Raw genomic sequence first — 13486 nt, forward strand, 5'->3', positions numbered from 1 at the left:
GAATTATGAGATAAAACATTATGCATGTCAACTGTTTTTCTGTTTCCCCTACAACACAGTTGTCGTTCCTCCAAGGATAAGATAGAAGCTGAATCTCCTCTCCTTTCTTGGTCTTGCTCGATGCTACAATTTGTTTATCGTTTTCCTTGTAAACTTTCTTATACTATGCGTGTAAGCTGCGTTTTAAGGGTTTAATTAGGATTAGCAAACAGAACAGTAAATAACAAAGAAGGTCAGATTTGCATTATGATAGAACAAAAAGAATAAACTTAAGTGTGCTTGGCTTATAACATATATATATATATATATATATATATATATATATTAATTGGATTAAGTGATTAACGTTAACATAAAGAACCAATACCACTGCATATTGACGTAGGCATAAAGCAATTGTTGTTCCAAGACAAAGTGGTTGAAATCTGGGTTTTGAATTCTCATGCCAGTATTAAAAGATTGAGGTGGTCGTTTCTTTTTGCCTACCTACTCCATTAATTAAGGTAATTAAAATAATCTTTTCCATAACAATTGAGCCCAATACCAGTTACCATTTGATAATGATTTGATTTACAAACTAATCATTTCAATGGTGATGCAATTTGTGGTGAAACATTACACATATGCAAATTACACATTATGCTAACTGCACAGTATATCTTGAATGTACAAACAGGATACTTACACTATTGAATCAAACAAATCAAACAAATTGTCATCATCTTATCCTAATCAGCTAGAGTGCCCTGAAATGTGATGTTGCCCCTAATGCCCAAGACCAAAGAAAGATTTCCTCCTTGAAATTAAGGGATGCAGAGTTTGCAATTATCCCAGATAAGGCAGGAAAACATCTTGCGAACCACAGATTTGGAGTTTGACCTTTGAGGCAGTTCTCCTAAGTCAACAATCTCAGATTCATCTATTCCCCTTTCCTTTGCTTTTTGGCATTCATGGCAGAACTTCTTGTAGGCACCATCCACATACTTAACAGCCTCTGCCACTGTCATGTTCTCCACAAGCTTGTGTGGATAAATTTTCTTTTTATGGTCTCCGCTCAATACTGCTGCCATTTGTACTAATTCTTGTTGAAATTCACTTAGCTTCGCCGTCTCTTTAGCCGCTGCATCTCTCATTTTCACCGGTTCAGGTAATGTGACTGCAATATATATGCCAGTTTCAGGTTATCAATCCACGAATTCCTTTAAATCTTGGGGATCGAGGCCTTGTTTGTTTACCTGGACAATCTGTTCTTGGGTTCTCTCTATTTATAACACATTCAAAAGTGCCAGCCCATGCGTCACGCTTTGTTAGGAACTCTTTTAGATTGAAAATCGTTTTGACAGTTGCTGGAATTGATGAATGCTCAAATTCTGAAGTAGGGTATGGCCCTGAAGGCCCATGTATCACTGCAAATTTCATTAGCAACAGTTAGTGGATAGCATCCAGAAGCTACAGGTTAAACAACAACACTAATTCACCTTATCCTAAAGACTAGACTTCACCTGTTCCTGGTTCAATCCAGGGAGAAATAAAAAATGTAGGAACTCTAACCCCGAGCCTGTCAAACTTGAAGTAATATGGTTCAGGACCAACTATATCATCAGGGCTAGGGACACCAATCGTAGGAGTTGGAACATGATCATAAAATCCACCATGTTCATCATATGCAATTACTAACAACATTTCATTCCACTGGGGGCTACCTCTTAGTGCCTCATAAACTTCCTTTACAAATTTTTGGCCTTCAGAGACATCGTGGGATGGATGATCATCGTTTGCAGGCACTGATAGCAGGTCGAAATATCTTTGTTCTACAACAACATAGTTTGGTAGCTTCCCTTCTTCACAATGCTCCTTGAAGTGTAGATCAAATTGATGAAAGTTTTTCAAGTACTTCAATTTCCTAAGGTTTCTGTCAACATAGATTTATTCTACTAGAGTTCAGAAAAGCAGGGGAGTTTCCTACATCTTTAATGTCCTAATCAAAGATAAAAGCAGAAATCATGCAAACTTGATCTAAATAAAGAAGTAGATTGCCAATTTTTTGTATCATTATGCTAATAATTATAAGAATTTACGAATCAAATCATAAAATTCATTTTAAACTGTCAAATTCATGTGCATATAATTTGGAATAGGCAGAGGAATAGTAAATGAAAAAAAAGGAAAAATCAAGACTTCCAAAATTTTGAGAACTGTCAGCTGTTAGGTGAGCATTTCTTTTCATTGTATTTGAAAAGCAATTAGTATATTTTGCCTTCACGAGACGGTAACTATGTTGACTATAAAGAAGCCTTAAAAACACCTAACTTGGTGGCTCGAAAATACCTCAAAAGCAAATTAAGGGCCTTTTTAATCACCCCTTCTCTTCTTCTCTTCTTCCCTTTTGCTTTTTGTTTTCATTTTTCAAATGTTAGCCTACGTAAAAGTTGCTAAATTGAGAAGGTTGGATTAAGTTAGAGTCATTTCTAGTTTATGTAATTTTGAAGTCATGTTTAAGTTATTTCGAATTCATATAGTTTTATAGCGTAAAATGTTATCTAGATTTGAGTCGTTTCTGATTATTTCAAATTTAAATTGTTACCTTAAAATCATAATATTCCACATGTTAATTCTTCTTAATATGTCATTAAAAACTTAAATATTGCACTCAGACAAAAAAAATTTCTCTTATTAAATTTTTAATTGTACAACATATATATATATATATATATATATATATGTATAAACACAACTTATTTTTTCGACATACAACATAAATTAAATACAGAAAATTTAGTATTTAAAACTTTATTTTTCAATTTATCCAATAAAACTTGAGCATTACATCATTCAAATCTCCAACTTTAATTTTAAGACTAGGGTTAATAATCACAAATGTCAATTTGAATAGATTCATGTGGTCTATTCCAATTGAAGGAAATGATCATTTTCTACAAATTGCTTATTTCTTTCTTCATTTATTTAATATTTCCTGACAAAGCATCAACTTTTAATCAAGACTATAATTTTAATCGTCAACAACACACTTAATAATCCTTAATAAGAATGAGGGAGGTAGCTAATTAAGATTAATAGAGTAGGAGTGTAGCCTAGGCCTAACCACTGCAACGGTCCATCCCCTTTAAGGGGTGACCCCACGGCCGAAGATTTCAATACCATGGCCTAATTTGTACCTAAAAGGGTTATGAAGTGAGGGCTTCTTTTTAGCTAAAGGAACTTTAATGAAACATACACATCATGTTAGTTAACAAGCAAACCATTTAAAGCAAGAGAATAACAATGTGGAAAATTTGTTACCTACTTAATTACCTGAAGAACAAGGTAGATGGAGGGTATTGATAGTATATCCCAAAGCTCAAGCCACTTTCTTCCAATGACTCAAATATTGTCTTTTGAGGAAACCCTTGGATCAGCTTCATTGTGTCATTGCTTGTAGACCCATGTGATGTAGCCGAGTGCACGAACATCCGGTTAGGCTGCGTTGAAGTGGGGACCGAGGCAAACCACCGGTCACATATGGCAAAGTTCAATGCCAGCTCTTTGTAAACCGGTATTGCCTCAGGTCTAAACCCTTTCATCACTGCCTCTGCCATCCCCTTGTCGGTTCTTTCTGCGTTCTGAGCAAAGCCATTCATTGTTGGCTCATGGGGTGGATTAGGGTCGTGATCAAAGCTCCAAGGCTTGCCAAATACTTGCTCGTAAATCGCTTGGATGGAGTGGCCAGGGTCAGGGTCAACGTACTCGGCATTGTCTTTGAAGAAGATCCTGGATGAGTTCGAGTCTGATGTGGAAATGGGGTTGGATTCGGACCCGGTTACGCCATTGATTTCAGGGTTGAGAGACTTGAACCAGCCTAGCATGTGGTCGAATGAGCGGTTTTCTTGGATCAAAATGACTATGGTTTTGATGGGATATGAAGAGGAACTGCTGCTCTCTGAAACCATTGTTTAATTGTTGTATGGTGATGTCTGCAGCAATGTTCTTGTGGGTTGAAATGGATTAGGTTGTGAAACATATATATATATATATATATATATATATATATATATATATATATATATATGTGTGTGTGTGTGTGTGTGGGTGTTTATATATAGATAAATAGTAAATAAAAAAAAGAGAAGAAGAAGAAAAGACAAGCTCAAAATTTCCATGTTTAATGGAAGTAGATTAGCTAGAGGCATATGCTCTTTGGTTTTAGAAACCGACAAGAATATTATTCCTCATGAAGTCTTAGAAAACGTGAAATTTGGGTTAATCTACCTTATCTGGCACATAACATAACGAGAAAGTGAAAGAATTTTATTCCCTTACGAAAGATATTGAGGATGCTGGATTTCCGAGAATATACTTTATATCCATCCGCAAGAAGAGGCAAACTTCACTTAAATTGAAATCAGTGCTATAAGCTCTAATAAAATTCTTCTTTACTACTAAGGGTATGTTTGGCCGGGAACAATGGAATACTAATTTTCCTTTTATTTTTAAGCCTTTTTTTAAAGATGATGTTTGCTTCATGGAATGGAATGGTCATTTTGAAAAATACCATTCCTTGAGAAATTTGAATAGCTGTTTCCGAATCCTCCTTTGGTAATGGCTTACCATTTCAAGTGTGAAGGAATAGATAAATATTTTTTTAAAATTAATTAGACCATATTTCTTATGCCAATTTGTTATTTTTATAAACCCATTTATTTTCCCTATTGAAAAACCTATTTAAATTATGATAATCAAATTAAATGTTTTAAGGAAATATATATATATATTATTTATGTATATATATAGTATATATATATATATATTGGTGAGCAAATGAGAAAGAAAATGGGAAATTACTTTCTTTTTACTAGTTTTTGAATCTTATAAGTTATTTTTTTTATTTTTAAAAGATTTTTATAAGTTATTTAAGTTAAGACATTAAAAGAAAGTAAGCTAAATACCTAAATAAACCCTTAAAGTATACAAAAAAAGTTAATTAAGTTCTTATCTTTTTGTTGCGTTCAATTAAGTTCTTAAAGTTTTATTTTGTATCAAATAAACCTCTCACACTAACTATTAATTAACTTTCTTTAGTAAACAATATAATTATCAATTTAATATTGTACCATCTATCACGTGACATGTTGATGTATCATTTTAATATCATCGTTACCACGTGGCACATGACATAGCATTAAGTATTACTTAATAAGATTTAATTTTTTTTTATTTAGACACATATCTTAAAATGATTGACTTAAAGATTTAAAAAAAAAAACAAACTAATTGCTAATCAAACTATTCGGTTCCTTCCCAAATTAATGTACGGTCCAAAACAATTAAATCAAACAATTAGTTTTGTCTCTCTGGAGGAGCAGCATATACTTTATGAGCTTATTCTTCAAGATGGTGATTGGCACATCTTGGGTGATCCACGCGCCTGGTTTCTCTTCATTCTCGGAATCAAACCATTCAAAAGATTCAGATTTCATTGCTTCAAAGAGAGACAAGAGTTCAAAAGGTGAAGATAAAAGCGGATGTGAGCAGTAAGAGTAGCCTCTAAGTCCCTAGATTGTCGCGCGTCCTTCTTTGTTAAAGTTCATATGACTAAAGTCACATCTTTGCGACCATTGTTCTTTGCTATAACTGTCGTTGCTAAGCTTGGTGGATAGAGGGAGACATCGGAACTGATATAGAATTTCAGTACAGCTCAACTCAACCTGAAAGAAGGCATCAAAAACAAAGAAGATAAATTTTCTTCCTAAAGTCTCACGAATTCATAGGCATAATCGTAGTAAGATATTACTCATCATTGTTACCAGTGCATCAAAGACTTGTAGAAGGCTTGCATCTACAGAATTTGTCAATCTTTCTGTTCTGGTTTCCATACAGTGTATGGGAAGTTTTTAAAATATTTACTTGCGGATTTTTTGAATGTTAAATTAATTTGAGAAAAAATCAAATTATTTGATTAGCAATAAGGTTATTTTTTTTTGTTTTAAATCTCTAAATCAATTATTTTAAAGCATGTGATTGAGGAAAAAATCAAATAATATTATCAAATAACATTTATAGTATCACGTGACAATGATGTCATCAAAATAACATGTCAACATATCACATAGAAGATGACGTGATATTAAATTGATAATTCTACTGTTAATTACAGTTAGTGAAAAGAATTTATTTGATTTAATTGAACAAAATTTTTAATATAATTTAAGGGTTTATTTGAAAATTTAACAAAAAAAGTATTATGTTTTAATTCGTTGAGTGTATTATTAAAAATATTTAAAAAGAAATCTGATTTGAAGCAAGCAACACAAAATCATGTTGCTTGTATATCCTTGCTTGCAGGCACTCCAACAATGCTGATGCAATTTTATAGTTAAATCTATGAATGGGGAACCATTAATTAGAGAAACTCAGAATGTACGCAACCATAGATACCAACTACATCAATTACTTTGTGTGTACACCTCAAGAAACCATACCAATTATTTTTCTTTCTTTAATTGGTTTGGTCACGTGTACGAAAGACATGCATCACATGGAATTTGAGGGACTAAATTTGCCTTTACTTGTTAAACTCTTTCACAACGAGACCGACAGAAATATCATGAAAAAGTTTTGACGTCCAGTTATACAAGTTATAAGTTTTTCAACTCCAAAAATAGACTTGGCAACACGTGTATATGCACGCTTCTTATTGTTTAAGGTCTTAATTCCACAACATAGATGGTACTTTTAAGAATATTTAAAAGTTTAAATCGTTTTTCAAGAAGATACTTCAACGATCAAAATTTAAAATTCCAATCTTTTAAATAAAAAACTAGATGGGATATGTAGCCTAAATATCATATTCTATTATCATTCCTATTCCTAGAAAGAAAGAAAAAAAATGGAAAACAAAACAAAAAATCAAGACTTGTCATATAGGGATCTCATGCATTGTACCTTTATAAAAACTAGGTATATAGTACACATCCGGATACATTGCACATCTTACGGGATGTGGCAAGTTTTAAGCATACAAATAATCAGGCATATATATATATAACACCATAGTTTTGTGTGTTCCAAATATAGAAAGATAGGTAAATAAATGCAACGTGCCTAAAATTAAATCATGTTTGAAATGAATGTTGAGAAATTGAATCAAGTGATTTGCAATAGTCACTCCCATCTGGGATACATTTGAATTTCTATTTGACATAGAGAAAAATCTGAATTTTGTATCTTACAACTATAATTAGGAACACTTAGACTCGAACCTAGGATTTCCAAACCCACGACACCATTACAGATGGATAAATAGCTACATGATCACCTTGATAAAACAGCTAATGTTGGACGTTTGGTAGCTTTTCATCAAACATTCAGCGACGAAGATCTTTTCTGAAGCTCAATAAGGCGCTGCTGCGGCATCAATTATGGTCACAAGTCCGCAGATGGGTTTAAGTTGAAAAGGAGCATGCAAGGTTGTTTAGGTAAAATAATGGGCCAGAAATTGTCACCACCAGGCTTAATGAAAGCCGTGCAACAAGCACGTCCAACATGATCAAACTTGTTTTCGGAAATGGGCTTCTCAGTTGCCTCAATGCTACCTTCCACACTTGACAAAGATGGAAAGCAGTCAGCAACATCTATTGTTGCCTCCGCCAACCCCAATCGAGCTATCAAAGCCACAATGGTGCATGTGGCTACCAACAAAAATTTGAAGGATTCGGATGCCATTGCCATGGGGATAAAGGAAAAGAAAGTCTAACATGCTTTTATACTAATATTTACGTGAATTTCATTTTTTTAATTTGCTGGTGAAATGTGATCCAAGAAGTAAGTGGATCTTTTTTTTTTTTTTGAAATGTAGTGATTTATAACATGATTAAAATCTATACATCAACACCAGGGTGGTACAAGAGGTGAGTGGATTTATAGTGCAATAAACACAATTAGTGACAAAAATACGATTTTTCAAAATATTAATTTTGATAAACATTAGTGACAAAAACATAATTTCTCAAAATTTGGTGGTCCAAACAAAAATTTTTAAAAGTTAAATGATCAACTGATAATTGTACAAACTCTTTTTTGTTCGAATCTGGTAATTTATGCCATTAAAAGTCTCTCACCGTTTAAGCTAGGGATTTGTACTAGCATGCTAATTATTGAGGAGGCTAATAAATTTGTTTTCAAAAAAAAAATAATTAGATTCCCGATGATGTAGATTTCTTAATTATATGGAAGATATTTTTCCTTTTTGACCAATTATTATATTAGTTTTCATTGTTTCACAAGAAAATGGACACGTAAGGGGAAGGTCTATAGGTAAAAGGATTGATGAGGTTTAATGAGATGGGTAGTTGTTTCAATAACAATTGAATTTGGGGAATTAGGTTTCTTATATCATTGTAAATTATAGCCTTTGAAAAATACTCAAATTTAAAATGATGGGTGTAAGTTTTATTCTTAAATTATTGTAAATTATAATCTTTAAAAAATATTTAGACAAAAAAGGGATTTTTTTTTCTTGAAATTCTTTTTATCCATCCGAACTCCCAAGGCCCAAAAGGATTTTCTCTAATTCAAAAGTCCAAAATTACTTGTCTTTTCCAAAACCCAAACTCCATTAAACCTAACACAAATTCAAGATATCCAGATCTCCACTACTTCATTTTAAAATGATTATATAAATTTTAATAGCCTTAAATTAAGTAAGAAGATAAATAAAAATTAATTAAAATCCTTTTATATATCAATTCCGATCCCAACACAAAATTCATCAATTAAATGGTCACAAGTCACAACCAATGGCAGCTTCCTCTATCAAGAAGGAAACAAGATGCCCTCTACAACACCCTTACAAACCTTAAATTCTAATATATATTCCATGTTGAAAACAAATTCATGAAAAATAAATTTTGAATATAGAAATTGGGGGAATTTTTCTATTAGAAAATGACTTTTGTCTTAAAGTGATGGTGAGGCAACAAGTAAGCCACTTATTGTAATTAAAGAAGAGAAAAACAGAGAGGAAAGAATCCATAATAGAGACAGGAGGAGGAGCTTCAAACTTACTGAAAACCCAAAGAAAGAGCCAAAGAGATAGTGTTTGTGAACAAAATTGATCGGGAGGCTGAATCTGTCACTTTCATGGAAAATTAAAAGTAAAAGAATATTCATTATATATAGGAAGGGGTGTCCACTATACAATCCATTATTATTTCTCCTAAAGCTCCAAATATAACCAAAGTGGACTCATGCACCTTTAATCATTTCACTTTGGAAAGAAAAATAAAAATGATGACAAAAAGAAAAGAAACCCAAAAACAAAATAAAAGGTATGTGCAGCTTTCATTATATTAGGAATATATTCAAGATTCAATTATGAATTATAAATTTTATATATAAATAGTAGTTAAAAATTTATTAAAAAATAATCAACCGAAAAATAATAAAAAGTAGTCGGAATTGCAAAAATTTTGTTTGATTTGTCCCATGGAGTATATTTTTCTTGGACAACCTACACGAAGAGATAAATAATTGTCTAACAATATCAATATATATATATATATATATATATTGATTCTAATATACAGAAAATATTAAAATGGGTTTTTTTATAATTAAAAATAAATATTTTAGAAAAAAAAGCATAATCTATAATAACTATATATAAAAGTAGTCTATTTTAATACTGTTACAATTCAATGTGCAATGGAGTGAAAAATGTCATAACTCAAGTAGGGTCTCTGAGTTATAGAAACCATGTAACAATTTTGAACAAATAAAAAATGTGGCCTATAATATTTTTTACCAGCAAGGGGAATAACTTATATTATATCAATTATGAGAAAGCTTTGGCAGGTACAAAGGCTTTGTCAGAGTGATTGAATACAAGCTTAAGGGGAGAATTTAAAATCCCTGCATCATGACAAACAACACAGTACTGATTTTTTTTGTTTCTTTAGGCTCTATTGGCAGTTCAGCTGTCCTGTCTTTGTTTCATATGTAATCAAATTCTATCCCAATCATGTTGGTTCCAATAATTCTCAATGGCAAAGTCAGTTCTACTTTCCAACTTCCTTCCAAACATTTCTTTTGTTCCTAAACAAGTCACCATGTCTTGTTTATTTATACAAAACTTAGAAGTCAAATCAGGGGTTCTGCTAGCATTGCTTTTAAGCTAAACACACATGAAGCCAAGCCCCCAAATCAAAGGATCAAGCTCATTGCCATTTGTCTAGGCTAAGCGCAAAGGCTAACTAGGATTTAATTATCAGATCTTAGTTTTGAGCTGTAATACTATATTTACAGGGAAGGTGGGCAAATTAAATCATTTCCAAAAAATGGATGAGAGAAACAGGCAAGTCTGACTCATACTTGATACAGAACAGGCAACATGCCAAATTTAAGCCCAATTTCTTTGCTGATTCTTCCAGTTATGGAGCTCTTCCCTCGTATGAAAATCACTCAATGGATATCATCCCAGAAAATGTTGCCAAATTTTATAATGATTAACTTGGGAAGGAACAGCTAGCAATGTGTCCTTCATTATTGCAATATTCAATGGTTGTCTCTTACCTTTAACTTACCCATTTTTTTCCTAAAGAAAGAGAAATTTTCCTGATGCAGATGCTGATATATGTGAATTCTGTTACTTATCATTATGTTCTGTACTTAAAGGGGAAGCTGTTACCAGGCCTCCTTTTCTTTTCACTTTAATTAGCTGGCGTAGATTAGGATTTGCCAACACTACATCACATTTTTACAACATTCATGAACACATAAAAATAAAACAAAAGCATCATAACAACTTCCATAAATCAATGAAAAGAACTTCCACAATATTTAACTGTTTCCATTCTCCATTTCTGCAAATCAGTTCTACGTGGAGGTTTGATTGAAGAAATCATTTTAACAATTGCAACTGGTTATATTCAAGATCCTTCATTCAATCATGCACAATAGAGTGAAGCGAAGTTTAGGCCACAAGAATTCAGAAGAAAAATAAATCTACAGAGAGAAATCTAGGATAGGACACCATGTAAGGATATGGATTCAGCAAATGTAAGAATCTGATCAGTCCATATTTAAAAATCTGAGATCTCCACTGTGGTGTGTCTAACATGTTACAGAGGACTAAAAAATTGAAATCCTGGTTTTTATGCACAGAAAAATTGAGTTTTCAATTGGGGAGAATAGAATTTCGATCCTTTTCATACCTGGAGAACATAAATCTTCCTGTGGAAATGGATCTCTTCATTGCTAGAGGACTTCTGACCAGATTGAGAACCCCATTTCTGCAATTTGACTTGCAATATTCTCCATCAAATTGTTTTGAGGATCCAATTCCCAATGATGATTGGAAATGACATTCCATTTGGAGATCCTCATCTTCTTCACTAATGCGTAATATATCAGCAACGGAGAAAACTTGGCCTTGACAAAGAGAAGAACTCATTGAAACGGACCTTCTCAATGGTTGGATTCCATTCCCATCCTGTCCAATTCCTATCATGCTGCTACTTTCTTTCGCATTCCCCATATCCCCAACATCATCACTAACAACAAGGGTAATGACAGCCTCTTCTCTAACACCCATTTCCAAATCCTGGATCACTGAAATAGCGTCATTTCTTTGCTGGTATTCAAATGCAGATAGAGTACTAACATTACGGGGAGCTTCCTGGATTGTCGCCGCCGCCGCCGCCGCCGCCACCGCCGCCAGTTGGTTAGGCAAAGAATTGGTGGATGCAATATTGGCACGGCAAAGGGGACAACTAGAGTGCGACTTTAACCAAGTATCAATACAAGGGACATGAAAAGCATGGTTACACTTTGGCAACACTCTCAAACTCTCATCTTCTTGAAACTCGCTTAAACAAACCGAACAATCTGTTCCTTCAATCAAACCGTCACCTTTCTTATACTTACAAACTGTTATAGACTTTATCAGACCTTCATCTAACCCTTCTGAAGCAGCTTGCCATCCATCATGATTCAATTCATCCCTGCTTTCATTCAACTGTAACCTTGTATGATCCTGCCTACGCCGTCTACAATACTTGGAGATGATAGTATAGTAACTTACCAAGATAAATACACTTGCCAGGATGCCAATAACTGCTATAATCAGAGGTGAGAAATCAGTTCCAGAATTATCATCATCATCATTAATGCTAAAAGGAGGAGGAGGTGGGAAAATGAGATAACACCATTGTGGACAATATATGCTACAAAGTCCTTGTGAACAATCTTTATAAGTATCATAGGGTGTCCAAGGATTTGGGGTGCTAGCTGAAGAACTCATATTCAGTCTCTGCAACAAGTTTGTTCTATGTTAAGTATGTATTTAAAAGAAGAAAAAAGAAAATAAAAAAGAATGGAAAGAGAAAGAGACAGAGGTGGAGGGGGGCTTAGAGGGGAAGCGAAGGAAAGTAGGGGAAATGGGAAGTTGATGTGTCCATCTCCTTATCTTCTACTTTATTCTCATAGCTTTGGCTTTGAGTCTTTTCATTTTTAGTGTTTTCTTTTTTTTTTGTTCCTTTTTGGGTTTTCGTATTTTAATTATTTTTCAATGGGGTTTGATGGGTTGTTGACTTAATAGCTGTGGTTTTCTTGGATCACAGAGTCTCATTAAATCAATTGCCGTAGGTACCGTCTAAGCTTGTCAATATTGGTTGGTAAAGTGTAGGTAAGTGGACTCTTTTATATATCCCTATACGACCATGTCACATTACCACCAAACCAGCACAACCAATGGTATTTCGCCACGTTTCCCAAAAATACGTGCGAAGTATAGTCACGTGCTATCATGTGAGTCGTCTGACATGGAAAGACCGCATTGGATGCAAGAATGAAATTTGCCACAGAGGATTAGATCCCTTAGGGGTGTAAATAAATTGCGTAAAAGTAGGCCAGGCCATTGTGGTAGATGAAAGGTAGCTAATAAGAAGATAAACTAGAGTTGCGGCCGGTGTTTTCAAGCCAGAGAAAATGGCAACATGAGTGGTGGGGTTTTGGCATCCATCTTAACAACTCCTGTTTGACATGGCGATTCCTAATCCCATCCAAAGGACTAATCCTCCTGAATCTTATGATAATGTACATGTTATTTGGTACCATACCTCTTCACTATCTTGACTAGTCCTTGTCGTGGTATACCATTTGCATGCCTTGATTATATTTGACAAGAACTCGTTAACAGCATCCATTATCTATAATCCGTACATAAAAACAAGGATTAAGTGAGATTCCGAGAAAAGCTTTGCATAACGTGCACATGCTAGGCAAATAAAATAAGTAGTCCAAGATTTCATTACCCATATGCAGTCACATGGCAGTCCCACCTTCCACCTTAGATTGGTGTTGCAAAAAGTGCAACCCTCTTTGGGTTGACTTTCAATGCGGTACTTTGCCCTTCCCATAATAGGATATGGGTTCAGGCAAAGACTATCCTATCCATAACACTTCAGCATTATTATAGATACCATCTCGTCGA

The 13486-nt window shown here is 33.8% G+C and overlaps 2 protein-coding genes across 2 annotated transcripts; both read right to left on the reverse strand.

Moving 5' to 3' along the window:
- On the reverse strand, positions 532–4010 carry LOC18599684 (non-specific phospholipase C4). The gene is made up of 4 exons (XM_007029749.2): positions 3313–4010; positions 1503–1912; positions 1236–1406; positions 532–1156 (listed from the first exon to the last, which is right to left on the reverse strand). The coding sequence occupies exons 1-4, from the start codon at positions 3945–3947 to the stop codon at positions 804–806; spliced, it is 1569 nt and encodes a 522-aa protein (XP_007029811.2). The 5' UTR covers positions 3948–4010; the 3' UTR covers positions 532–803.
- Positions 10805–12499, reverse strand: LOC18599685 (RING-H2 finger protein ATL52). The gene has a single exon (XM_007029750.2). It carries the CDS (start codon positions 12293–12295, stop codon positions 11171–11173), a length of 1125 nt encoding a protein of 374 aa, XP_007029812.2. The 5' UTR covers positions 12296–12499; the 3' UTR covers positions 10805–11170.

Source organism: Theobroma cacao, chromosome 5, assembly GCF_000208745.1.
Source record: "Theobroma cacao cultivar B97-61/B2 chromosome 5, Criollo_cocoa_genome_V2, whole genome shotgun sequence".
NCBI classification, from domain to species: domain Eukaryota; kingdom Viridiplantae; phylum Streptophyta; class Magnoliopsida; order Malvales; family Malvaceae; genus Theobroma; species Theobroma cacao.

What these genes read in the sequence shown, in the direction of transcription:
- LOC18599684 (XM_007029749.2), bottom strand. Translation starts at nt 3,947, where the DNA reads ATGGTTTCAGAGAGCAGCAGTTCCTCTTCATATCCCATCAAAACCATA. An exon ending in CCATCTACCTTGTTCTTCAG is followed by an intron (nt 1,913 to 3,312) that starts GTAATTAAGTAG and finishes CTATGTTGACAG; the next exon opens with AAACCTTAGGAAATTGAAGT. An exon ending in CCCAAGAACAGATTGTCCAG is followed by an intron (nt 1,157 to 1,235) that starts GTAAACAAACAA and finishes TATATATTGCAG; the next exon opens with TCACATTACCTGAACCGGTG.
- LOC18599685 (XM_007029750.2), bottom strand. Translation starts at nt 12,295, where the DNA reads ATGAGTTCTTCAGCTAGCACCCCAAATCCTTGGACACCCTATGATACT.